Below are 19,490 nucleotides of genomic sequence, written 5' to 3' on the forward strand. Positions count from 1 at the left end.
AACCGATAACTCAAGGCCTACATAATGGAAATGTTTTGCTATAAACTTCACTCCTTCCTAATATGATTCTTTTCTAGTCCCCATTACAGTCATTTCAAAATTTACTATTTTGGGGAAATCTCTGGTGGTCCAGTGGTTACAACTTCGTAATTTCAGTGCAATGGCCCAGGTTCCATCCCTGGTCAGGGAACTAAGATCCCACAAGCTGCACAGTGCGACCAAAAAATAACAATAAATAATGTCCCTACTCCCTTCACAACGCCTATCTCATTCCCAGTGCCTAAGATAGTCCCTGACAGGCACTCATTGACAGTTTACTGAATGTCCCACGAATCAATCTGACCCTTCACTTACCCTTTTAGTTTAGAAAGAAAAGAGAATCCCTCTATGTTCTTTATTTACTTCCCAAATTTGCTGATATTGCTTTTTTTTTTTTCCTTAGAAGGTCTCTGAATTTCCTTTCTCCATCAATGGTTTTATCCCATCTTCAGCCATAAAAATGTTCAAGATTCCCCGTGATGAAGGTCTTCCCTGGGTTCTGCCCAGTCGTATTTTCCTTCCCTCTCCTTTGATCTGCTGCTAATCTCCACACACCTCGTCTCCGTTTCCCTCCTAACCACACCTCAGCCACGCTCAACTGTTTTCTCCCACCATCACTTCACTCAGGAGACTGTGAAAGGTCAGAAGCAGCCCATTAACTGCCAGCCCCTCCCACGTCTTTTCAGTCTTCACCGTACCCCGTCTCTCCACGGCGTCTGCCACTGGGGACCGCCTTCTCCTTGCCATCCCGGGCTTCCATCTGGCTTCTCTCAGCGCCCCTCCTCTGCCTTTCTGGATGTCCACCCCCCCACCCCCCAGCCCCCACTGATCCTCTCATGTAACTGAGACCAAGGGAAGGGGGACGGCAGGCAAAAAGGCTGCCTGTCGAGGAGGGGAAGGTAGTAGAGTTGAGGGAAAAGTTGGACAAATTGGCTGGAACAGTGGACACAGCTTTGAGACTATGTCAAGGAGGTCAGGCCATTGTTTAAAGGTTTATAAAGCCATGGCTTATGGTCGAGAATTAAATACATCTAGGCATTAAGAAGACAAAAAATTTGGAATGAGCTGAACAAGAAAGGATGCTCAGAAGGACCTAGAGATTATTATACTAAATGAAGTAATTCACACAGAGAAAGGCAAATATCATATGCTATCACTCACGTGGAATCTAATTTTTTAAAATTATACAAATGAACTTTACAAAACAGAAAGAAGACTCTCAGATTTCGAAAACACACTTATGGTTACCAAAGGGGAAACATGTTGGAGAAGGATAAATAAGGAGCGTGGGATTAGCACACACAATCCTCTATATATAAAACAGATAGCTGACAAGGACCTCCTGTTGAGGGAACTCCACTCAATATTCTGTAACAACCTGCATGGGTAAAGAATCTGAAAAAAGCGTGGATATATGTATATGTGTAACCGAACTGCTTTGTCGTACACCTGAAACTAACACAATATTGTAAATCAACTACATTCCACAAAAAAATAAAGAAAATAGTGCGCTCACCACTGTGCCAGCCAAGGGGTCATAGAACCGCTCCAGGAGCTGGACGACTGTGCTCTTCCCGCAGCCGCTGCTGCCCACCAGGGCCAGCGTCTGGCCCTTCTTCACCTCCAGGCTCAGCCCCCGAAGCACCGGGATGTCTGGTCGAGTGGGGTAGTTGAACACGACGTCATTAAATGCCACGTTTCCTTCCACTGTACTCTAAAATCAGGACAGTAACAGTAAATTTCATTGCTGCAATCCTGAAAACTGACTTTAGAGCCAATCCTCTGTACTGCCAGGTATCAGAGGGCAGCGACCTTGGATTGCAATCAAGCTTCAGTTGTAACTGCTAGAAAGTAATACAGATCTAAAAGGGTCAGCGTTTCCACAGCATGTCTCATTAACATAATACAAACGTGATAACCCAAAGCTATAACAGAATTACCTACACATAATAAAACCTGATTCGCAGGATTTGTGTATAAAATGGGCAGTATTCCTATATCCCTGTGGCTCTGTTATATAGAAGTACTAGATGTTAACATGTATCAATATTATCAGCATTTATTAAAATGAACCCCTGATCAAGAAAGTTTCATTCTACTACCAGCAAGTAAAAGCACAGATTTTATTAAAGTTCCACTTAGAATACATTCATTCATCAGTTAGGAGCAGGTCACGTAATCAAAACACGAAACTGACCGGCTTTAGGCCTTCTGTGCTGTAGCTGTCGATCAGAGGAATTTTTTCAATGATATTGATGACGTGGGCTGCTGACACTTTGGCCTTGGCATAGTCAGGAGCAAATGAACTGACCTGTCCCACAGCCATGGCACCAAAGACAATAGCTGAGAACACTCTGCCAACAACAAAGACAAAATGTGTCAAGAGTTAACGACTGCAATGCCCAAAGGGTGGCACTTCTACAACCTGAGAGCGCTACCTCGAAGAATCCCAACACATTAGTCAAAAAATAAAACAACCGTTTCCTTATAAGTTCACATCAGTGTGGTTAACTGATTGTAAAATGACCCCACGTTTCACCTCTCTCTGGGTTTTCGCCTTCTTATAATGTGACCTTGCAGCCTCTCCATGGAAGAAGTGGAATTTGTCTTCCTACCCTTGGAATCTGGGTTGGCCTTGGGACTTGCTCTGGCCAACAGGATGTGGTGGAAGTGACCGTTTCCAGCTCCAAGCCTACAATTCAGTGCTCCTGTCTCTCTCATTCCGCCACAACCACAAGCCCGGCTGGCTGGCTGGAGGACAAGGCACGGACAGAAGAGTGTTGTGTGGGCCCCACTGCTCACTGCACACACGCGTGAGCCCAGCTGAGATCTCCTCTGCCTAGGCCAGACAGCAGAACTGCCTGGCTGACCCCAGACTTCAGAGCCAAGAACAGATGTTCACTATTGTACATTCCTGGGGGCTAGCGGGTGGCTGTCTTGCAGCAGTATCTGTGGCCATCAATAATGGATATAGGCAGTTTTGCTGGAATTGGATCAGAGTCTTAGAAAAGCCGTGAGCCATGCAGCAAACAAGAGAGTTCCTTAAACAGCCACATAGTGTGCTGGTCTCAAGATGCACTGAGTTCTTTTTGGGTTTTTTTTGGCCATGCTGCAGCTTCTGAAATCTTAGCTCCCCCTAGGGATCGAACCCAGGCCACAGTATAGAAAGCAACCGAGTCCTAACCACTGGACCACCAAGGAAGTCCCTGCATCGCCATTCTTAATCTACATCATGGGAATCATAGCAGCTTCAAGTCGGGAAGGACTTCACAGGATGTCAAGTCCAGCTCTCCAAGTTTGTGCCAGGGCGCACACCCCAGGCCAGCTCCCATCCTTTGTTTCAGGAAGGAGGAAGTTTGCTAGAGGAAGTCTTTTGTTAATCAAAGAGAAATGTACATCCTTTTGCCTAATACTGCCCTTCAAAGAACTGGAATATTATTTAAAAAGCCCTTTGCATCTTTGGTAACTCCTTTCACTCCCAACATTCCAGGGGCCCTTCTCTGGACACACTGATCAAAATGTCTTTTTAAACAGTAGGCCTAGAACCAATACAACACTGGGGATCTTCCCAGGATCATACCATGAGTCCATCAGGTCTGTTTCTTTGGGCTCTATGCCTGAGCCAACGGAGCCCACAGCGCTGTTTCTACACACCTCTGAACAAATCACTCAGATGGTTCATTTGGTCTGCTTATCTAGACCTGTGGGATCTTTTTCAAACAGATAACTCTTCAGACAGGTCTCCCCTATCCCTTACTCAGAAGACTGATTTTCTGAATCTAACAATCCAAGAGTCAGTAACTTCCATCAGTTGAATACCTTAACCTCAGAGTAAAGCACTAATTTGGATTCTCTGGTGACTTAGACAGTTAAGAGTCTTCCTGCAATGCTTGTGAACTGTGGTGTTGGAGAAGACTCTTCAGAGTTCCTTGGGCTGCAAGGAGATCCAACCAGTCCAACCTAAAGGAGATCAGTCCTGGGTGTTCATTGGAAGGACTGATGTTGAAGCTGAAACTCCAATACTTTGGCCACCTGATGCGAAGAGCTGACCCTGATGTTGGGAAAGATTGAGGGCAGGAGAAGGGGACGACAGAGGATGAGATGGTTGGATGGTATCACCGACTCAATGGACATGGGTTTGGGTGGACTCCAGGAGTTGGTGATGGACAGGGAGGCCTGCGGTTCATGGGGTCGCAAAGAGTCGGACATGACTGAGCGACTGAACTGAACTGAGTTCAATCCCTGAGTCCGGAAGATACCCTGGAGATGGACATGGCAACCCACTCCAGTATTCTTGCCTGGAAAATCCCATGGACAGAGAAGCCTGGTGGGCTACAGTCCATAGGATTGCAAAGAGTCGGACACGACTGAGAGACTACACTTTCACTTTCAAAGAAATAATTATAAAATAATTATCTAATCGAAGCACCAATACCAGTGAAGCCTGATTACAATCCTTTGGCCATAGTTATAAAGAGCACCTGCATATCATGTGTCAGACAAAGGTTGAGTGGAAATTTTACAATCTTCTGTTGGGGTCATCCTGAGAAACCTGGAATGCATGCACAAATCAATGCCTAAATGGGATGTAAATATACTGACACATCCTTCCAAGTTTCAATGATGCTGGTTTAACTATAAAACTGTGTCACCACTGATTATGGTAGCTATCAAAAGGCAGCTCAGACATCACCAAATGAAGACACTCAGAAAAATTACACTCACTTTTCACTACCAAACCACATATTTTAGTTTAACTGTATATTCAGTATTTTAGAAGGAAGTCCAGGCCTGTCTTCTGACTCAGGTACAATCTTCTGCATTTCACAGTGATGAGCCAGATATTTCCATAGAGCTTTCCTTTTTCATTCCTCAATTTCTCCAGCTCTTACCTTCTAATTCCTTTTCTCTTATTAAGCAAAGCAAATGTATCCTAGAATATTCCAGAGCTCTCAGAACTCAGTGCTCCACATCTATTCTTTAGCTGCCCTGTTCAGAATCTTCTCAAAGGAACTAGGTACTTGACTCTGGGTGAGGCTTCTTCCCAAACACCCAGACCTGCTGGAAACCCCTTGATGAATCACAACCCCACCAAGCCATGGATTTGAGAAGGTCAAATGTGTGAGTCAGTACTGGGGAGAAGGGCAGATGCCAATTCTCCAAATGAAATGGGATGCTTTCAGAGTAACACACGGAAACTCAAAGGCAAAACGCCAACTTCTGAATCACCAAAATCTCTTCATGAAGCTCCACAGTAAGGCTTCCTATCCAGGCATGAAGCACATGCACCTTGGTTTCATTTCTAGAGCCCGACTGTCAATAGGAGCCCCGTACTTACAAGAGAACATCCTGAAACTCCATGATGCCTTGTGCCACCAAGTAGGCACCAAACCGGAAACAGCCAGCATAGGAGAAATACATCATTGCCTGGGTGAAGGCAAATGTAATTCCAAAGACATGTGCTTTCCTCAAAGAGTTTCTGAAAAGAAGACATTCTGACATTTACTTGACTTTCATTTCTCAGTCCTTAAAACATAATCTTTGATGCGTTAGCAGTAGAGGATGGTGGCATAGCAGACAAAATGGGTTTCATTTCCAAAACACTAAGTTTGGTCATCACATCTCCACTTTAATGGAGAACTAACCACACCTCGAAGTGTTGAGGTCAAGGTAAAATAAGCCAAGGACAAGAAGAGTTTGTTAGGGGTTAGTGCACTCCTTCCCTCCTCCCCACCCATGGACATGTAACATGTACGTACTCTACACTGAACAATTGCTCAACACGTGTTGACCCAACACCCATGAGCTGCAGGGACGTGAAGGGCCACGCAGAGGTGCCAGCTGTGTTCTTGACCTTGGGGACCCAGGAGCTGAGCTGGATGATTCATGCAGTGGAAGTTTCCCTTGTAACATGTTACAGCAAGAAATGAGGAGGCACCAGTGGCACTCCACTCCAGTGCTCTTGCCTGGAGAATCCCATGGATGGAGGAACCTGGTAGGCTGCAGTCCATGGGGTCGCTAAGAGTCGGACACGACTGAGCGACTTCACTTTCACTTTTCACTTTCATGCATTGGAGAAGGAAATGGCAACCCACTCCAGTGTTCTTGCCTGGAGAATCCTAGGGACGGGGAGCCTGGTGGGCTGCCATCTATGCGGTCCCACAGAGTCGGAGAGGACTGAAGCGAATTAGCAGCAGCAACCCTCTGGGGGTTTAGGGAAGGCGCCCCCAGGGAGTTAACACGTGTGGTTTTGAGCCACATGGAGCTGGGTGGTGTGGGCGCAGACTGGTGAGTGGGCCTGTTTCAAGCAGAGCAGCTCAGCTTCTGTTTTGAGGACTGGGCTTTAAACAATTTTTTTCCTATAAAAAGGGTCTACTATAAAACCCAAATCTGTTCATTGTATAAGAAACAAAAGAGTCAAAGAGGTCGGGCCTGCTCGTATCCACGTCACTTTTTAGAGCACTCACCGTGAGTTCATTAAAGGACAAAGGGTCTGCACTGGAGACAGGTACAGAGAACAAGGAAGGGAGGGTGTCCTCAGGAAGCACCACACCCTCAAGCCTCACAGACACCCCAAATTTCACGTTCCACAAAGAACTCATTCCCAGCAGGATCATGTAGTAGGGTCATCACGCAAACACAGGGTCAGAGCCATTCTCAGTATCCTGGCTCCCTCCCCTGCCCTCGGTTACCTGTTCTCACTGGATCTACCTCAGAGATGTCCTTGCCTTAGGTCAGGTCCTGTGATTCCTCTCTTGGAGAATTACAACTGCTTCCCAATTGGTTCCCTTTTAGAAGTCTCTCCACTAACTCCCTACCTTCTGTCAAACTAATTTTCCTGAAAACAAACCTGATGATTGAAAAAGTCCCCATACTCCCCTCCTACTCGTCAGTGGCTATTACCTGTATGGTACCTGCAAACTCTGGGCATACATATATTCAAACCTCTCCTCCCGAGTCAAAGAAACAACAGTCCGGAAGTTTTCTATCGCTTCAGTGGCAATCTGTAACAGAGAACACTCCGTCACTAAAGGTACAAAAGCCAGCAGTGGCAACGAGTTGGAATTCCACTAGAGAGATTAATATTATATATTAAATAATATTTATTATGACCTCTGAGTTTCTTTGCTATGGAAAGAGATACTAAGTACGTTATCAAATTGAGTTTTAGATCTGGAAAGAACATGAGCTAATTTAAACTCCTCTCTGCAGAAAGAGATTCTCAAGCGTCAACAGATGAAGGCCCTTACCTAAAGCCACACAGCTTTACAGGAGCGAAAGTAACCTGAGAACTCAGTATTTTACCTCTATTGAAGTGCTCTTTCTTCTATGATGGTCACATTTTCAGTTCATAATTATTATATATAAATTATTATAGTATCATTATAATTGCTATTATTAAAAATATATAATGTTTATATTTTTCTCTGCATAATTGTCATTTGAGACAACTAAAGAATATTTGGAAAATATTGAAAAGATAAAGAAGGTAATGAAAAATTACGTATTAGTGTATTTTACATAATACCTTACATGCTGTTATTTTCTAAAAATATACCTGTTTAACAAAACTGGGCTGAGGTTCTATGTTTGGCTTTACAGCCTTATTTTTTACTTTAACAAATATCAAGAGCCTTTTCCAAGGTTATTAAATATATATATTAACAATGAGTTGTTTAAAGGACCACTGAACAAAGCTTTTACTGAACTAAGTTTTCAATTCTTACTAAAAAGAATGCTGTGAAAACATCCTTGCACATTTATGTCCATATTAAATTATTGTCTTAGACATTCTTAAAAGTGAGTTAACAAGATCAAAGAAAATAAACTAATTTTTAAGGAGTACAGCACATATTAACACTTTGTTTTCCAGAAAGTTACTATCATTCGATTATGTTTTAGTTGAAAGTTAACTTCTAACAAGGCTATCTCATTAGGACACAAACATCATTTACCACTTTTTAGAGTCTGGGTAAAAAGGCTATAGAAAATACAGAAAACACCAGTATACAATACAAAATGATACTTCAGCCTGCTTTAGCGTGGGACCTTAAAACATCTCTCTGTCTGCAAAATGAGGGTAGACAAGAGGGTCTCTGGAGTCCCTTTTAACTCTAATTTTAAGAGAAATAAGTTTCAGATTGTAAGTCTAAATTATAAATCACTATGAGAAATTACCCATATTAAGATGTTCTTCCTTTCTCTGGCCTCTTCCCTGATCAGAACTGACTCTAATACAGACAAATTCAATTATATTATAGTGATTTATGGCAAAACAAAAATCACAAACCTAAACTCTCACTGATTCTTTACTGAATCCTACACCAATACCTACCTTTAAAGATAATAGTGAATATTTGATATGATGTTGTTGGTTTTAAAGACTAATGCAAAAGGCTACTAGAAGAAAGAAATTAATACCATATTCTTAAAAACAAAAAAAGTATTTTAAAAATAAAGTTAAAATTATTATGTTCTGACCCAGCAGGCCAACAAGAATGAACTAAGTTTACCATAAGCTACTAACAAATACAGGGAAATGTCCAGATTCAACTTATGTTAAAATATTTTATGCAATTATTTACATATTATAAAAATTATACTTATTTTAGAAAACACTAACACTGCAGAAAGCAAAAAGTTAGAAGAAAAAAATCCACCTCCAGTCAAACCCTCAGTGATGACCTCAGAGTAGAAATATTTTCATTTATGAGGCTTCAAACAAAGAAAAGAGGCTTTTTTTGCATTAGTTAAGAAAATTCAGCAAACTTTATAACTGTCTGCTGGAAAAAAACAGACTTTACTGTGAATTTCAATGTAATGATTTTAAGAAATACTTATTTCTGGGCACATTTTTTTCTAACGCCAGTGTGTGTATTGTTTGGTTTGTAACGTCATCACTTTATAGTGTGTGGAGAGCCCAATAAAAGTGAGAGTTCATGAGCTGCACACCTTGAATAGTGAGTAAAATAATATAATCACTGCAAAATCATCTTCATCTTGTCACACAAGAAGAAATTAGGAAAAGGCTTAATTACTATTCTGTACCCTCGCAGGTTCATTTACTCCAAATTTTACATAGAGATTCAGTAACCACTATGAGGAAAGGGATGTTGTAATTCAAGAGGAGGAAATATCAATAGCACTGGGTTTCCCTCAGAAACCATCATGTACTAAATGATTTTTAGGAATGCAAAAAATATGCACAGGTTTCCTGAAAAACCTCACACTTCTCCTCCTACCCTTGTAGAAACTCAAGTGTGATTACAGCTTTTATTTCTAAAAAAGAAAAAGCATCTATTCTATAAAAATGTTCATTCGTGAATAATATGACAGAAATCAATGGAGCAGAGACCACGAGCAGTGTAGTGGTTTTAGGAGCCGGCTCTGACATCACACAGTCCTGCTCTGTAATCCTGGCCCTGCTCCATCCTTTTAAGGGGAACAACAGATATGATACTGGTCCCCACCTTAGTAGGGAAGACGGTCATTAATCAATAAACAAGTGGGAAAGAAACATTAAGTGCAGAAAAGTGTCAGTAATGAATTCGAATGTCAGGAGAGACCTCTCAGAAGAGCTATGAAGACCAGAGGGAACCAGCTTGGAATTTTGTAGGACCGGAAAGAAGGCCCATGAGGCCAGGGCAGGTGGATGAGGGAGACAGCAGAGCAACACAGGGTCAGAGAAGTCATCATGGGCTGAGTCATGCAGAGTTTAATAATCCAGGGTTGATTCTATTGCCAGTGTGATCAGAAGTCACTGGAGGGGTGGAGGTTCAGTTCAGTTCAGTCGCTCAGTTGTGTCCAACTCTTTGCTACCCCATGAACCACAGCACGCAGGCCTCCCTATCCATCAACAACTCCCGGAGTTCACCAAAACGCATGGCCATCGAGTCAGTGATGCCACCCAACCATCTCCTCCTCTGTCATCCCCTTCTCCTCCTGCCCTCAATCTTTCCCAGCATCAGGGTCTTTTCAAATGAGTCAGCTCTCCGCATCAGGTGGCCAAACTATCAAAGTTTGAGCTTCAGCATCAGTCCTTCCAATGAATGTTCAGGACCTCTTTCCTTTAGGATGGACTGGTTGGATCTCCTTGCAGCCCAGGGGACTCTAAAGAGTCTGCTCGAACACCACAGTTCAAAAGCATCAATTCTTTGGTGCTCAGCTTTCTTTATAGTCCAACTCACATCCATACATAACTACTGGAAAAACCATAGCCTTGACTACACGGACCTTTGTTGACAAAGTAATGTCTCTGCTTTTCAATATGCTATCTAGGTTGGTCATGACCTTCCTTCTAAGGAGCAAGTGTCTTTTAATTTCATGGCTGCAATCACCATCTGCAGTGATTCTGGAGTCCCCCAAAATAAAGTCAGTCACTGTTTCCACTGTTTCCCCATCTCTTTCAATGAAGTGATGGGACCAGATGCCATGATCTTAGTTTTCGGAATGTTGGGCTTTAAACCAACTTTTTCATTCTCCTCTTTCACTTTCAGCAACGGGCTCTTCAGTTCCTCTTCACTTTCTGCCATAAGGGTGGTGTCATCTGCATCTCTGAGGTTATTTATATTTCTCCCGATAATCTTGATTCCTGCCTGTGCTTCCTCCAGCCCAGCTTTTCTCATGATGTACTCTGCATATAAGTTAAATAAGTAGGGTGACAATACACAGCCTTGACATACTCCTTTTCCTATTCGGAACCAGTCTGTTGTTCCATGTCCGGTTCTAACTGTTGCTTCCTGACCTGCATACAGCTTTCTCAAGAGGCAGGTCAGGTGGTCTGGTATTCCCATCTCTTTCAGAATTTTCCACAATTTATTGTGATCCACACAGTGAAAGGCTTTGGTATAGTCAATAAAGCAGAAATAGATGTTTTTCTGAACTCTCTTGCTTTTTCCATGATCCAGCGGATGTTGGCAATTTGATCTCTGCTTCCTCTGCCTTTTCTAAAACCAGCTTGAACATCTGGAAGTTCATGATTCACGTATTGCTGAAGCCTGGCTTGGAGAATTTTGAGCATTACTTAAATTGTGTGAGATGAGTGCAATTGTGCGGTGGTTTGAGCATTCTTTGGCATTGCCTTTCTTTGGGATTGGAATAAAAACTGACCTTTTCCAGTCCTGTGGCCACTGCTGAGTTTTCCAAATTTGCTGGCATATTGAGTGCAGTACTTTCACAGCACCATCTTTTAGGATTTGAACTACCTCAACTGGAATTCTATCACCTCCACTAGCTTTGTTTGTAGTGATGCTTTCTAAGGCCCACTTGACTTCACATTCCAGGATGTCTGGCTCTAGGTGAGTGATCACACCATCATGATTATCTGGGTCGTGAAGATCTTTTTTGTACAGTTCTTCTGTGTATTCTTGCCACCTCTTCTTGATATCTTCTGCTTCTGTTAGGTCCCTACCATTTCTGTCTTTTCTTGAGCCCATCTTTGCATGAAATGTTCCCTTGGTATCTCTAATTTTCTTGAAGAGATCTCCAGTCTTTCCCATTCTATTGTCTTCCTCTATTTCTTTGCACTGATCACTGAGGAAGGCTTTCTTATCTCTCCTTGCTATTTTCTGGAACTCAAATGCATTCAATGGGTATTGAATGCTATTCTTTGGAACTCAAATGCATTCAAATGGGTATATCTCTCCTTTTCTCCTTTGCTTTTCGCTTCCCTTCTTTCACAGCCTCCTCAGACAGCCATTTTGCTTTTTTGCATTTCTTTTTTTTTGGAGATTGTCTTTATTCCTGTCTCTTTACAATGTCAGGAACTTCCATCCATAGTGCATCAGGCACTCTGTCTATCAGATCTAGTCCCTTGAATCTATTTCTCACTTCCACTGTATAATCATAAGGAATTTGATTTAGGTCATATCTGAATGGTCTAGTGGTTTTCTCTACTTTCTTCAATTTAAGTCTGAATTTGGCAATAAAGAGTTTATGATCTGAGCCACAGTCAGCTCCCGGTTTTGTGACTGTATAGAGCTTCTCCATCTTTGGCAGCAAAGAATATAATCAATCTGATTTCATTGTTGACCATCTGATTATGTCCATGTTAGACTCTTCTCTTGTGTTGCTGAAGAGGGCGTTTGCTATGACCAGTGCGTTCTCTTGGCAGAACTCTATTAGCCTTTGCTCTGCTTCATTCCGTATTCCAAGGCCAAATTTGCCTGTTACTCCAGGTGTTTCTTGACTTCCTACTTTTGCATTCCAGTCCCCTATAATGAAAAGGACATCTTTTTTGGGTGTTAGTTCTAGAAGGTCTTGTAGGTCTTCATAGAACTGTTCAATTTCAGCTTCTTCAGCATTACTGGTTGGGGCATAGACTTGGATTATCATGATATTCAATGGTTTGCTTTGGAAACGAACAGAGATCATTCTGTCATTTTTGAGATTGCATCTAATACTGCATTTCAGACTCTTTTGTTGACTAGGATGGCTACTCCATTTCTTCTAAGGGATTCCTGCCCACAGTAGTAGATGTACAATGGTCATATGAGTTAAATTCACCCATTCCAGTCCATCTTAGTTCACTGATTGCTAGAATGTTGATCTTCACTCTTGCCATCTCCTGTTTGACCACTTTCGATTTGCCTTGATTCATGGACCTGACATTCCAGGTTCCTATGCAATATTGCTCTTTCCAGCATTGGACCTTGCTTCTATCACCAGTCACATCCACAACTGGGTGTTGTTTTGCTTTGGCTCCATTCCCTCATTCTTTCTGGAGTTATTTCTCCACTGATCTCCAGTAGCATATTGGGCACCTAGCAACTTGGGGAGTTCATCTTTCAGTGTCCTATCTTTTTGCCTTTTCATACTGTTCACGGGGTTCTCAAGGCAAGAATACTGAAGTGGTTTGCCATTTCCTTCTCCAGTGGACCACATTCTGTCAGATTTTATTGCCAGTGTGATCACAAGTCACTGGACGGGTGGAGGTTAGCAAGATCTTATTTATGTTTATAAGAGATGACTGTGGCCTCTGTCAGACAAATATAAAAAGTGGACAGACAGACCAATTAGGCTGCTGCTATGCGACTTTGGGCAAGTTACCTGACTCCTCTGAACCCTGAGTTTTATGATCTAACAGAGTAATTCAAAAGGGTTACTGAGAGTATCAAGTGAGAACATGTAGCATTCTTAGCATGATGCCTGGTATATAATAAACCATCAACAAGTGGTAGCCTGAGAATGACGATCAGATGGGAGCTGACTTTTACTATTTCATAGACTGGTTGGTGCAGCAATCACTTCCCTTATCTGCTTTTATCTCTCTCTCATGAACCACCGATTTAGAGCATTTACCCCACTCCCGACCTTTATCCAGAAAACCTGCTATTCTCAAACATATGTTTCCATCTGCACCCCTTCACCCCCCCCACTTCCAACAAATGACCAGAGTTTTAAAGCTAATGCAATACCTCGAAGGTGAAAACCTGTGGCTTGCAATGAATCAGCTTCCGACTGGTCATCTTCCTACAAACAACCTAAACCTCCGCTCTGGGACACTCTGAACACCTCCATAAACGATGACACTAGAAACAGTAATGCACTTGCTTTGTATGCACATTTTTTCATCTTCTCATTAGATGAATCAACACCATAGGGGAAAATCCCACAAAGTACAGGATTAAATGAAGTGACTGGTCACAGGACGGACTCCCTGCCAGGGGCTGACGTCACCTGGGCCTGACCACAGCCAACGTCTGAGGGCCAGCACCATGCTGCTGAACTTCAGGACCAAAGGAAACCTCACATGAGGACTTTCTCCCCCAGACAATCACTGAGAAGCACTAAAGCTGATCCAAAGAAGTTTCCTGAAGGAATCCCAAGGACACAGGGTACAAAAAGTCAGAGGAGATAGCAGAGAGGCAACGGAAACAGTGAGAGTGCTGATAACCAACCAAAGGACCCTTTTCATCATCCTTATTGGTGAGGTGCCTGGTCCAGAGACAAAGGACCCAAGGCCACTGGATCTGCCCAGGTCGCTGCCTTGAATCTTAGGCACCTTGGAGGGTCCACGGGTAGATGTCACCCTATCCTAGACGGTAGGCCTAGTTCTGAGGGAGCTCGGCTCTGACCGCTCGTTTCTGCAATGATACAGATCATGTGATATCAGACTATGCCCCACCATCAGCAGACCTCTGTTTTATTTTTCTTTAGTGGAGGATAACTGCTTTACCACCTTTCTTCTGAGCCTCCGCTTCCCCCCTGTCCTACTCCTCTAGGTCAGCACAGGGCACTGCTGTGTTAAACAGCAGCTTCCTACCAGCTATGTATTTTACACATGGTAGTCTGTATATGTCAAAGACCTCTTTGTTTCTTAACTGAGGTACAACTTGGGAGCATGACTGTCTGCGTTTGAATCGTGGCTCTGAAACTTATGAGCTCTGAGGCACTGTGGCATTACCTGCCTGTGCCTCAGCCTCACCTGCGAAAGGAGCTAATAGAAGAACCTATCACACAGGCCTCCCTGAGGAGTAGAGCAACTGCCATACATGCATCTGTTCAAAACAACAACTCTACTCAAAACTCGGTAATAACCTAAATGAAGAAAGAATTTGACAAAGAACAGATACATGTGTAACTGAATCACTTTGTTGCACACCTCAAACTAACACAACAGTGTTAATCAACTATACTCCAATATAAAGTAAAACTTTTTGGGAAAAAAAGGGGAGATTCAAAATGCAAATCAAGCAACAATAACAAATAGGCAAGCACGCAACATGGTTCCTCCACCCCCAGCAAAATATGTTAGGATAAAGGGTAAATGGGGCTTCCCAGGTGATTCAGTCAGTAGTAAAGAATTCGCTTGCCAATACAGGAAGCATAGGAGACGCAGGTTAGATCCCTGGGTTGGGAAGACCTCCTGGAGAAGAAAATGACAACCCACTCCAGTTATTCTTGCCTGGGAAATCCCATGGACAGAGAAGCTTGGCAGACTATAGTCCATGGGGTTGCAAACAGTTGGACATGAGTGAGTGACTAAAAACAACATTAACAGATGGCAAACACAAGTAACGTGAAGGGAGGAGGTGTAATGAAAGGGAAAGAGGGATGATATTTTAGCCAGTTAGAGTGAATACCTTTAAGACTTTTCAAGTTTTTAAAATCTCCCCTCCCCACATCTAATTAAATAGGCCTCCTTTCCTCAATAAAGCAATGGATTTCTGGAGAAAGGGGAAGGAAGGAGAAAAAGTGATATGAAAACAATTGTAACTAGAAAAGTCCAACAAAATTAGTCTTCAGTCTGTGAGTCTAAGAATTTGTTTTGCTACTTTTCTTCAGTTTGCAATCTGCTGAACAAGTGTCAAATAAGACTGCTTTGAGAAATGGTTATAAAAACATTCTCAGGGACTTCCCTGGTGGTCCAGTGGTTAAGACCCCTGTGCTCCTAATGCCAGGGGCCAAGGTTCAATCCCTGGTCCAGGGACTAAGATCCCACACGCTGCAACTAAGTTCACAGGCCACAACGAAGACTCAGCACAGCCAAATAAACAAAAACAAAAGCCATCCTCAGAGCACAGAAAGTAGCCACGACTAACAGAACAACACTGCTTAGAATATTTTACTTACCCAGGTCAGAAATGTTATCTCATTTGACTCACCTTCCCAGCACCTTCTAGTTCTTTCTTATCTTTCAGGGCTTGTCCAGACAACATTTTCATTTCAATAACTCCTGCTACTGCAATGATGGGTACAATTGCTAACAGGAGAAGTGTTAACTGCCAGCCATAGATGAGGGATATAATAATGCCTGTGCCAAGATTTGCAATATTCTGGGTAATTATAGCAAGCCTGGAGCCTATAGCCTGCAAAACAAACAGAAAACACTGTTAGAGAGACACCTTCCGATCATCTCTAAAATCCACGCTTATGCATTTTCTTAGGGATTGTGAAAATTCAGCTTTGTGAAAATCTCATCTCCTCGGTTATGATCTAATAAGTTAGTAGTAAAAGTTTACATGTAACTTTATTTGGTTTCCCAGATGAGGATTTTCATGACCTCCGAATAAATATTGAAAGTAGGTCAATAATTCAGAGTTCAATTACATATTTCTATCTCATTTGATTTTTTAAGACCACAAAACTTTTCATTAAAAAATGACACCATGATCCCTAATGCAAGCTCTGCAAATTAGCAAGATTATTTTATCTTGCTGACAATTACGTTCAACTGGGACTGTTGGAAATTTCCAATGTTAGATGTATAACTACCCATAATTTAAACCTAATATTGATCATTGAGGGTATCCAGATATTTTGTGGCTTATTTGAGATGCTTATTGTGTTTACAGGGCTTCCCAGGTGGTACAGTGGTCAAGAATCCACCTGTCAATGCAGGAGACTGCGGTTTCATCCCTGGGTCGGGAAGATACCCTGGAGTAGGAAATGGTAACCTGCTCCAGTATCCTTGCCTGGAGAATCCCATGGACAGAGGAGCCTGGTGAGCTATAGTCCATGGGGTCGCAAAAGAGTTGGACACGACTGAGCTAGAGCTAGAGAGACTATGTTCAGAAAAAATACACAGAGCTGAATGTTATGGAATTTAAATTTACGATACTAAGCAGGCATCAGAACCTTCCGTTTACATGCCAGGAGGAGTCTGAAGCACAACTGTCAGAAGCATTCAGTTATTTCCAACTGAAAAGTCAGAAGTCAAAATACAAAGTCAATTCACTTCACTGCTCTACACTTCTCTTCCTTACCCTGGAAATGCCCCACAACCTCAAGCCTTTCCAAATTCCTGCTCTGGCCCATGTCTTATCAACTTTCCAAATTTCCTCTGCTTGAGTGGGGCCATTCTCAGGGAAAGATTAATGATGGAGAACAGTCTAGAGTGGTCATTTCCACCTCTGGGGCCCTGGTCAAATTTTTCCCAACCCCAAAATGACTAGGTACATTGATTAATAACCAAAGCTTCTGGCGACTCTGAGTTTTAAGACAGAATTCTTTCCCAGCCCCCTGCCTCAATGTCAACCTTCTGAAATCATTTGAAACTTATGTTGATACAAACACCAAACCAGTAACTAGGGGGAAATAGTATTACAAAACTACCAATAGCTCTAGAATTAAATTCCATACCAAGGAATTGCACCAGGGCTGCAAGAAACGGCATATATAACAGAGCATTTATTTTTATCTGATGCCATCACTGAGCTTATATAAAGGGAGGTTTAGCCGTATCTGGCATAAGTCAGAGTGGAGTGGCCTTTCAAATCAGCTCTGTATTTGCACATTTTCAATTTCAAAGTCAAGGGTTATAATCTGGAAAGAGTCTGTGGCACAGGCAAGATGGAGACTGTTCCTTTTTCAGTATCCACAAGCCCTACTCAGAACTCATTTCCCACAGCACCCAACTGCAAGAAGCACTCAGAACATCCCCCAAGTTCACAGCAGACAAATTACTCCAGTACCTAAGCTTCCATACACATAAACGTTTCACTGAGGATGGCAGCCAAGGCCACGGAAATAAGTAAAATGGATTAAAGTGCTTCTTTAATGTACATGAAAGATGATCCAAAAAAACCTAGAACCTTAAGCTGGCGGGGAAGTAAGCCCCTTGGCATAGTATGATTAAATGCTTTTGGTGACTTTGCACTGGTTACTGTTCTTTATTCTAATGACACATTCACCATCCCAATATCTATTCCTCATACAGAAAAAGAGTCTCTAGAACACTCCATGGGAGAGCATAGATTACTAGAAGCCAGAAGTTTTTCAACGAGGAGGAGGGTAGGTAACATTCTAAAGCCAGAGCCCAAGAGTGCAACAAGGTTAAGACAAAATCCATCATCCTGTGGATTTTTGTCATAAATAGACCAGGTGGCACTAGTGGTAAAGAACCCGCCTGCCAAGGCAGGAGACGTAACAGACGTGGGCTCAGTCCCTGGGTCAGGAAGATCCTCTGGAGGAGGGCATGGAAACCCACTCCAGTATTCTTGCCTGGAGAATCCTCATGGACAGAGGAGCCTGGCGGGCCACAGTCCATAGGGTCGCAAAGACTCAGACACGACTGAAGCAACTTAGTTTGCACACATGGTGCAGTTAAAGAAGAAATTATCACTTTACCCACCAATCAAAACCTGCTGGTCTAATAGTTTCTAGTTATATTAATTAAAGAGATTCATGTAGCAGCAGAATTTAAGTTTTATAGTCTGATACAATTGTTCCTTTTACCCTTGTTTTAATTTTTTCATACTCGTTTCATTTCTTTCAACCTTTGTCTAAATTTTCTTCCCTCCCCTCTGAATTCAGTGCCCCTAAATTTTCTTACAGCAACTACACACACTTTTTTTCAGTAGCAATTACAATTTTCTGGGGATTAGCAAAGCATTAAAACAGACTGAAAAGATTAAAAAAAAAAAGACTGGGCTTGCATGATACACTGATAAATAATTCCTTTTTAAATAATTATCCTTCTACATATATTTAGATTATGCCATGAATAAGATGGAAAATAACAAAACAAAGCTCAAAATTCATCACTGTTATAGTGATACAGCATATGATATTTAAACAGATAATATTTTTTCCATAAGACACATGCTATATCGCATAGGTTAAAGGTTTGACATTTTCTAAATGATGATGAGAATTAACTGTAGCGAGAGAATTAGTTTCATGCTCAAATTCTAAATGGCCCATTAGGACAATCACAGCAGAAAGGAGGCAGTCATACCCCTTTAACTTGAGCGGCGTCATTGGCAAGCCTGGTCGTCAATGCTCCCGTGGTGTTTTTAGGGTCATCGAACCAGCTCACATCCTGTGGCAGAGAAACTCATTTCATTATCTCAAAGCCTGACGCATGAGACCTTCAGCTCAAGAGACTCACAGGGTGCCCTTATCCCCTACATTAAGCACTTAGGATTTGACACTGAATAGATAAGAAAAGGACTTAATAAAGTCATAAACAGAACATTTCTCAAATAAAAATTTTTGAGTGCCTACTCTGTTCCAAACATAATTGCCAGGTGTTGGACCTATTCAACAGTGAACAAAAATGACAGACTTGCTGCTTTCATGAAGCAGATTCCAGGGACAGACGCCACAAATTAATATACACCATGCCAAGGGGTAATAATGCTAGGGAGAAAACCAGAATGGGGTAAGAAGGGAAAAGAAGAGGGGGCGGCACCATTTTATAGACTGGGGAGGTGAGCGAGAAGGCCTTCTCAGGTGACCTTTGAGCAGAGACCTGAGTACGGAGAGGGATGAGAGTATCTGGACAAGGAAGGGACAGCACGTGCAAAAGCCCCGAGGCAGAGGCATTTTTGATCTGCTCACATACAAGCAAGAAAGCGTAAAGGTCGTCACCAGCCTTAAAAGCACCTCCATGTAAATGTACAGAAGCTGCCTCTTCCTCAGGACAGACATCCATGCTCACTGGGCTCTCCCTCTTCCCTACCCCCATATCCACTTACGTCAGCCAAAGTGTAGAGAGTAGACTGTAT

General features: G+C 42.4%; 1 protein-coding gene across 5 annotated transcripts in view; it reads right to left on the reverse strand.

The window, feature by feature from the left end:
• Window positions 1-19,490, reverse strand: part of LOC113891607 (multidrug resistance protein 1-like) — a 111,665-nt gene that overhangs the window by 21,626 nt on the left and 70,549 nt on the right. For 3 of the 5 annotated variants that reach the window (XM_027539863.1, XM_027539865.1, XM_027539862.1), the window contains 6 exons: window positions 18,719-18,802; window positions 15,645-15,848; window positions 6,943-7,043; window positions 5,378-5,518; window positions 2,237-2,393; window positions 1,556-1,753 (listed from right to left, as the gene is read on the reverse strand). In XM_027539863.1, the coding sequence (XP_027395664.1) occupies window positions 1,556-1,753; window positions 2,237-2,393; window positions 5,378-5,518; window positions 6,943-7,043; window positions 15,645-15,848; window positions 18,719-18,802 (885 nt within the window). Of the gene's footprint in view, window positions 1-1,555; window positions 1,754-2,236; window positions 2,394-5,377; window positions 5,519-6,942; window positions 7,044-15,644; window positions 15,849-18,718; window positions 18,803-19,490 lie in introns of those variants that run through there. The other 2 variants (XR_003510806.1, XM_027539866.1) reach the window with 2 other exon arrangements.

The sequence above is a fragment of the Bos indicus x Bos taurus genome, chromosome 4, assembly GCF_003369695.1.
Source record: "Bos indicus x Bos taurus breed Angus x Brahman F1 hybrid chromosome 4, Bos_hybrid_MaternalHap_v2.0, whole genome shotgun sequence".
In the NCBI taxonomy this organism is placed as follows: Eukaryota; Metazoa; Chordata; class Mammalia; order Artiodactyla; family Bovidae; genus Bos; species Bos indicus x Bos taurus.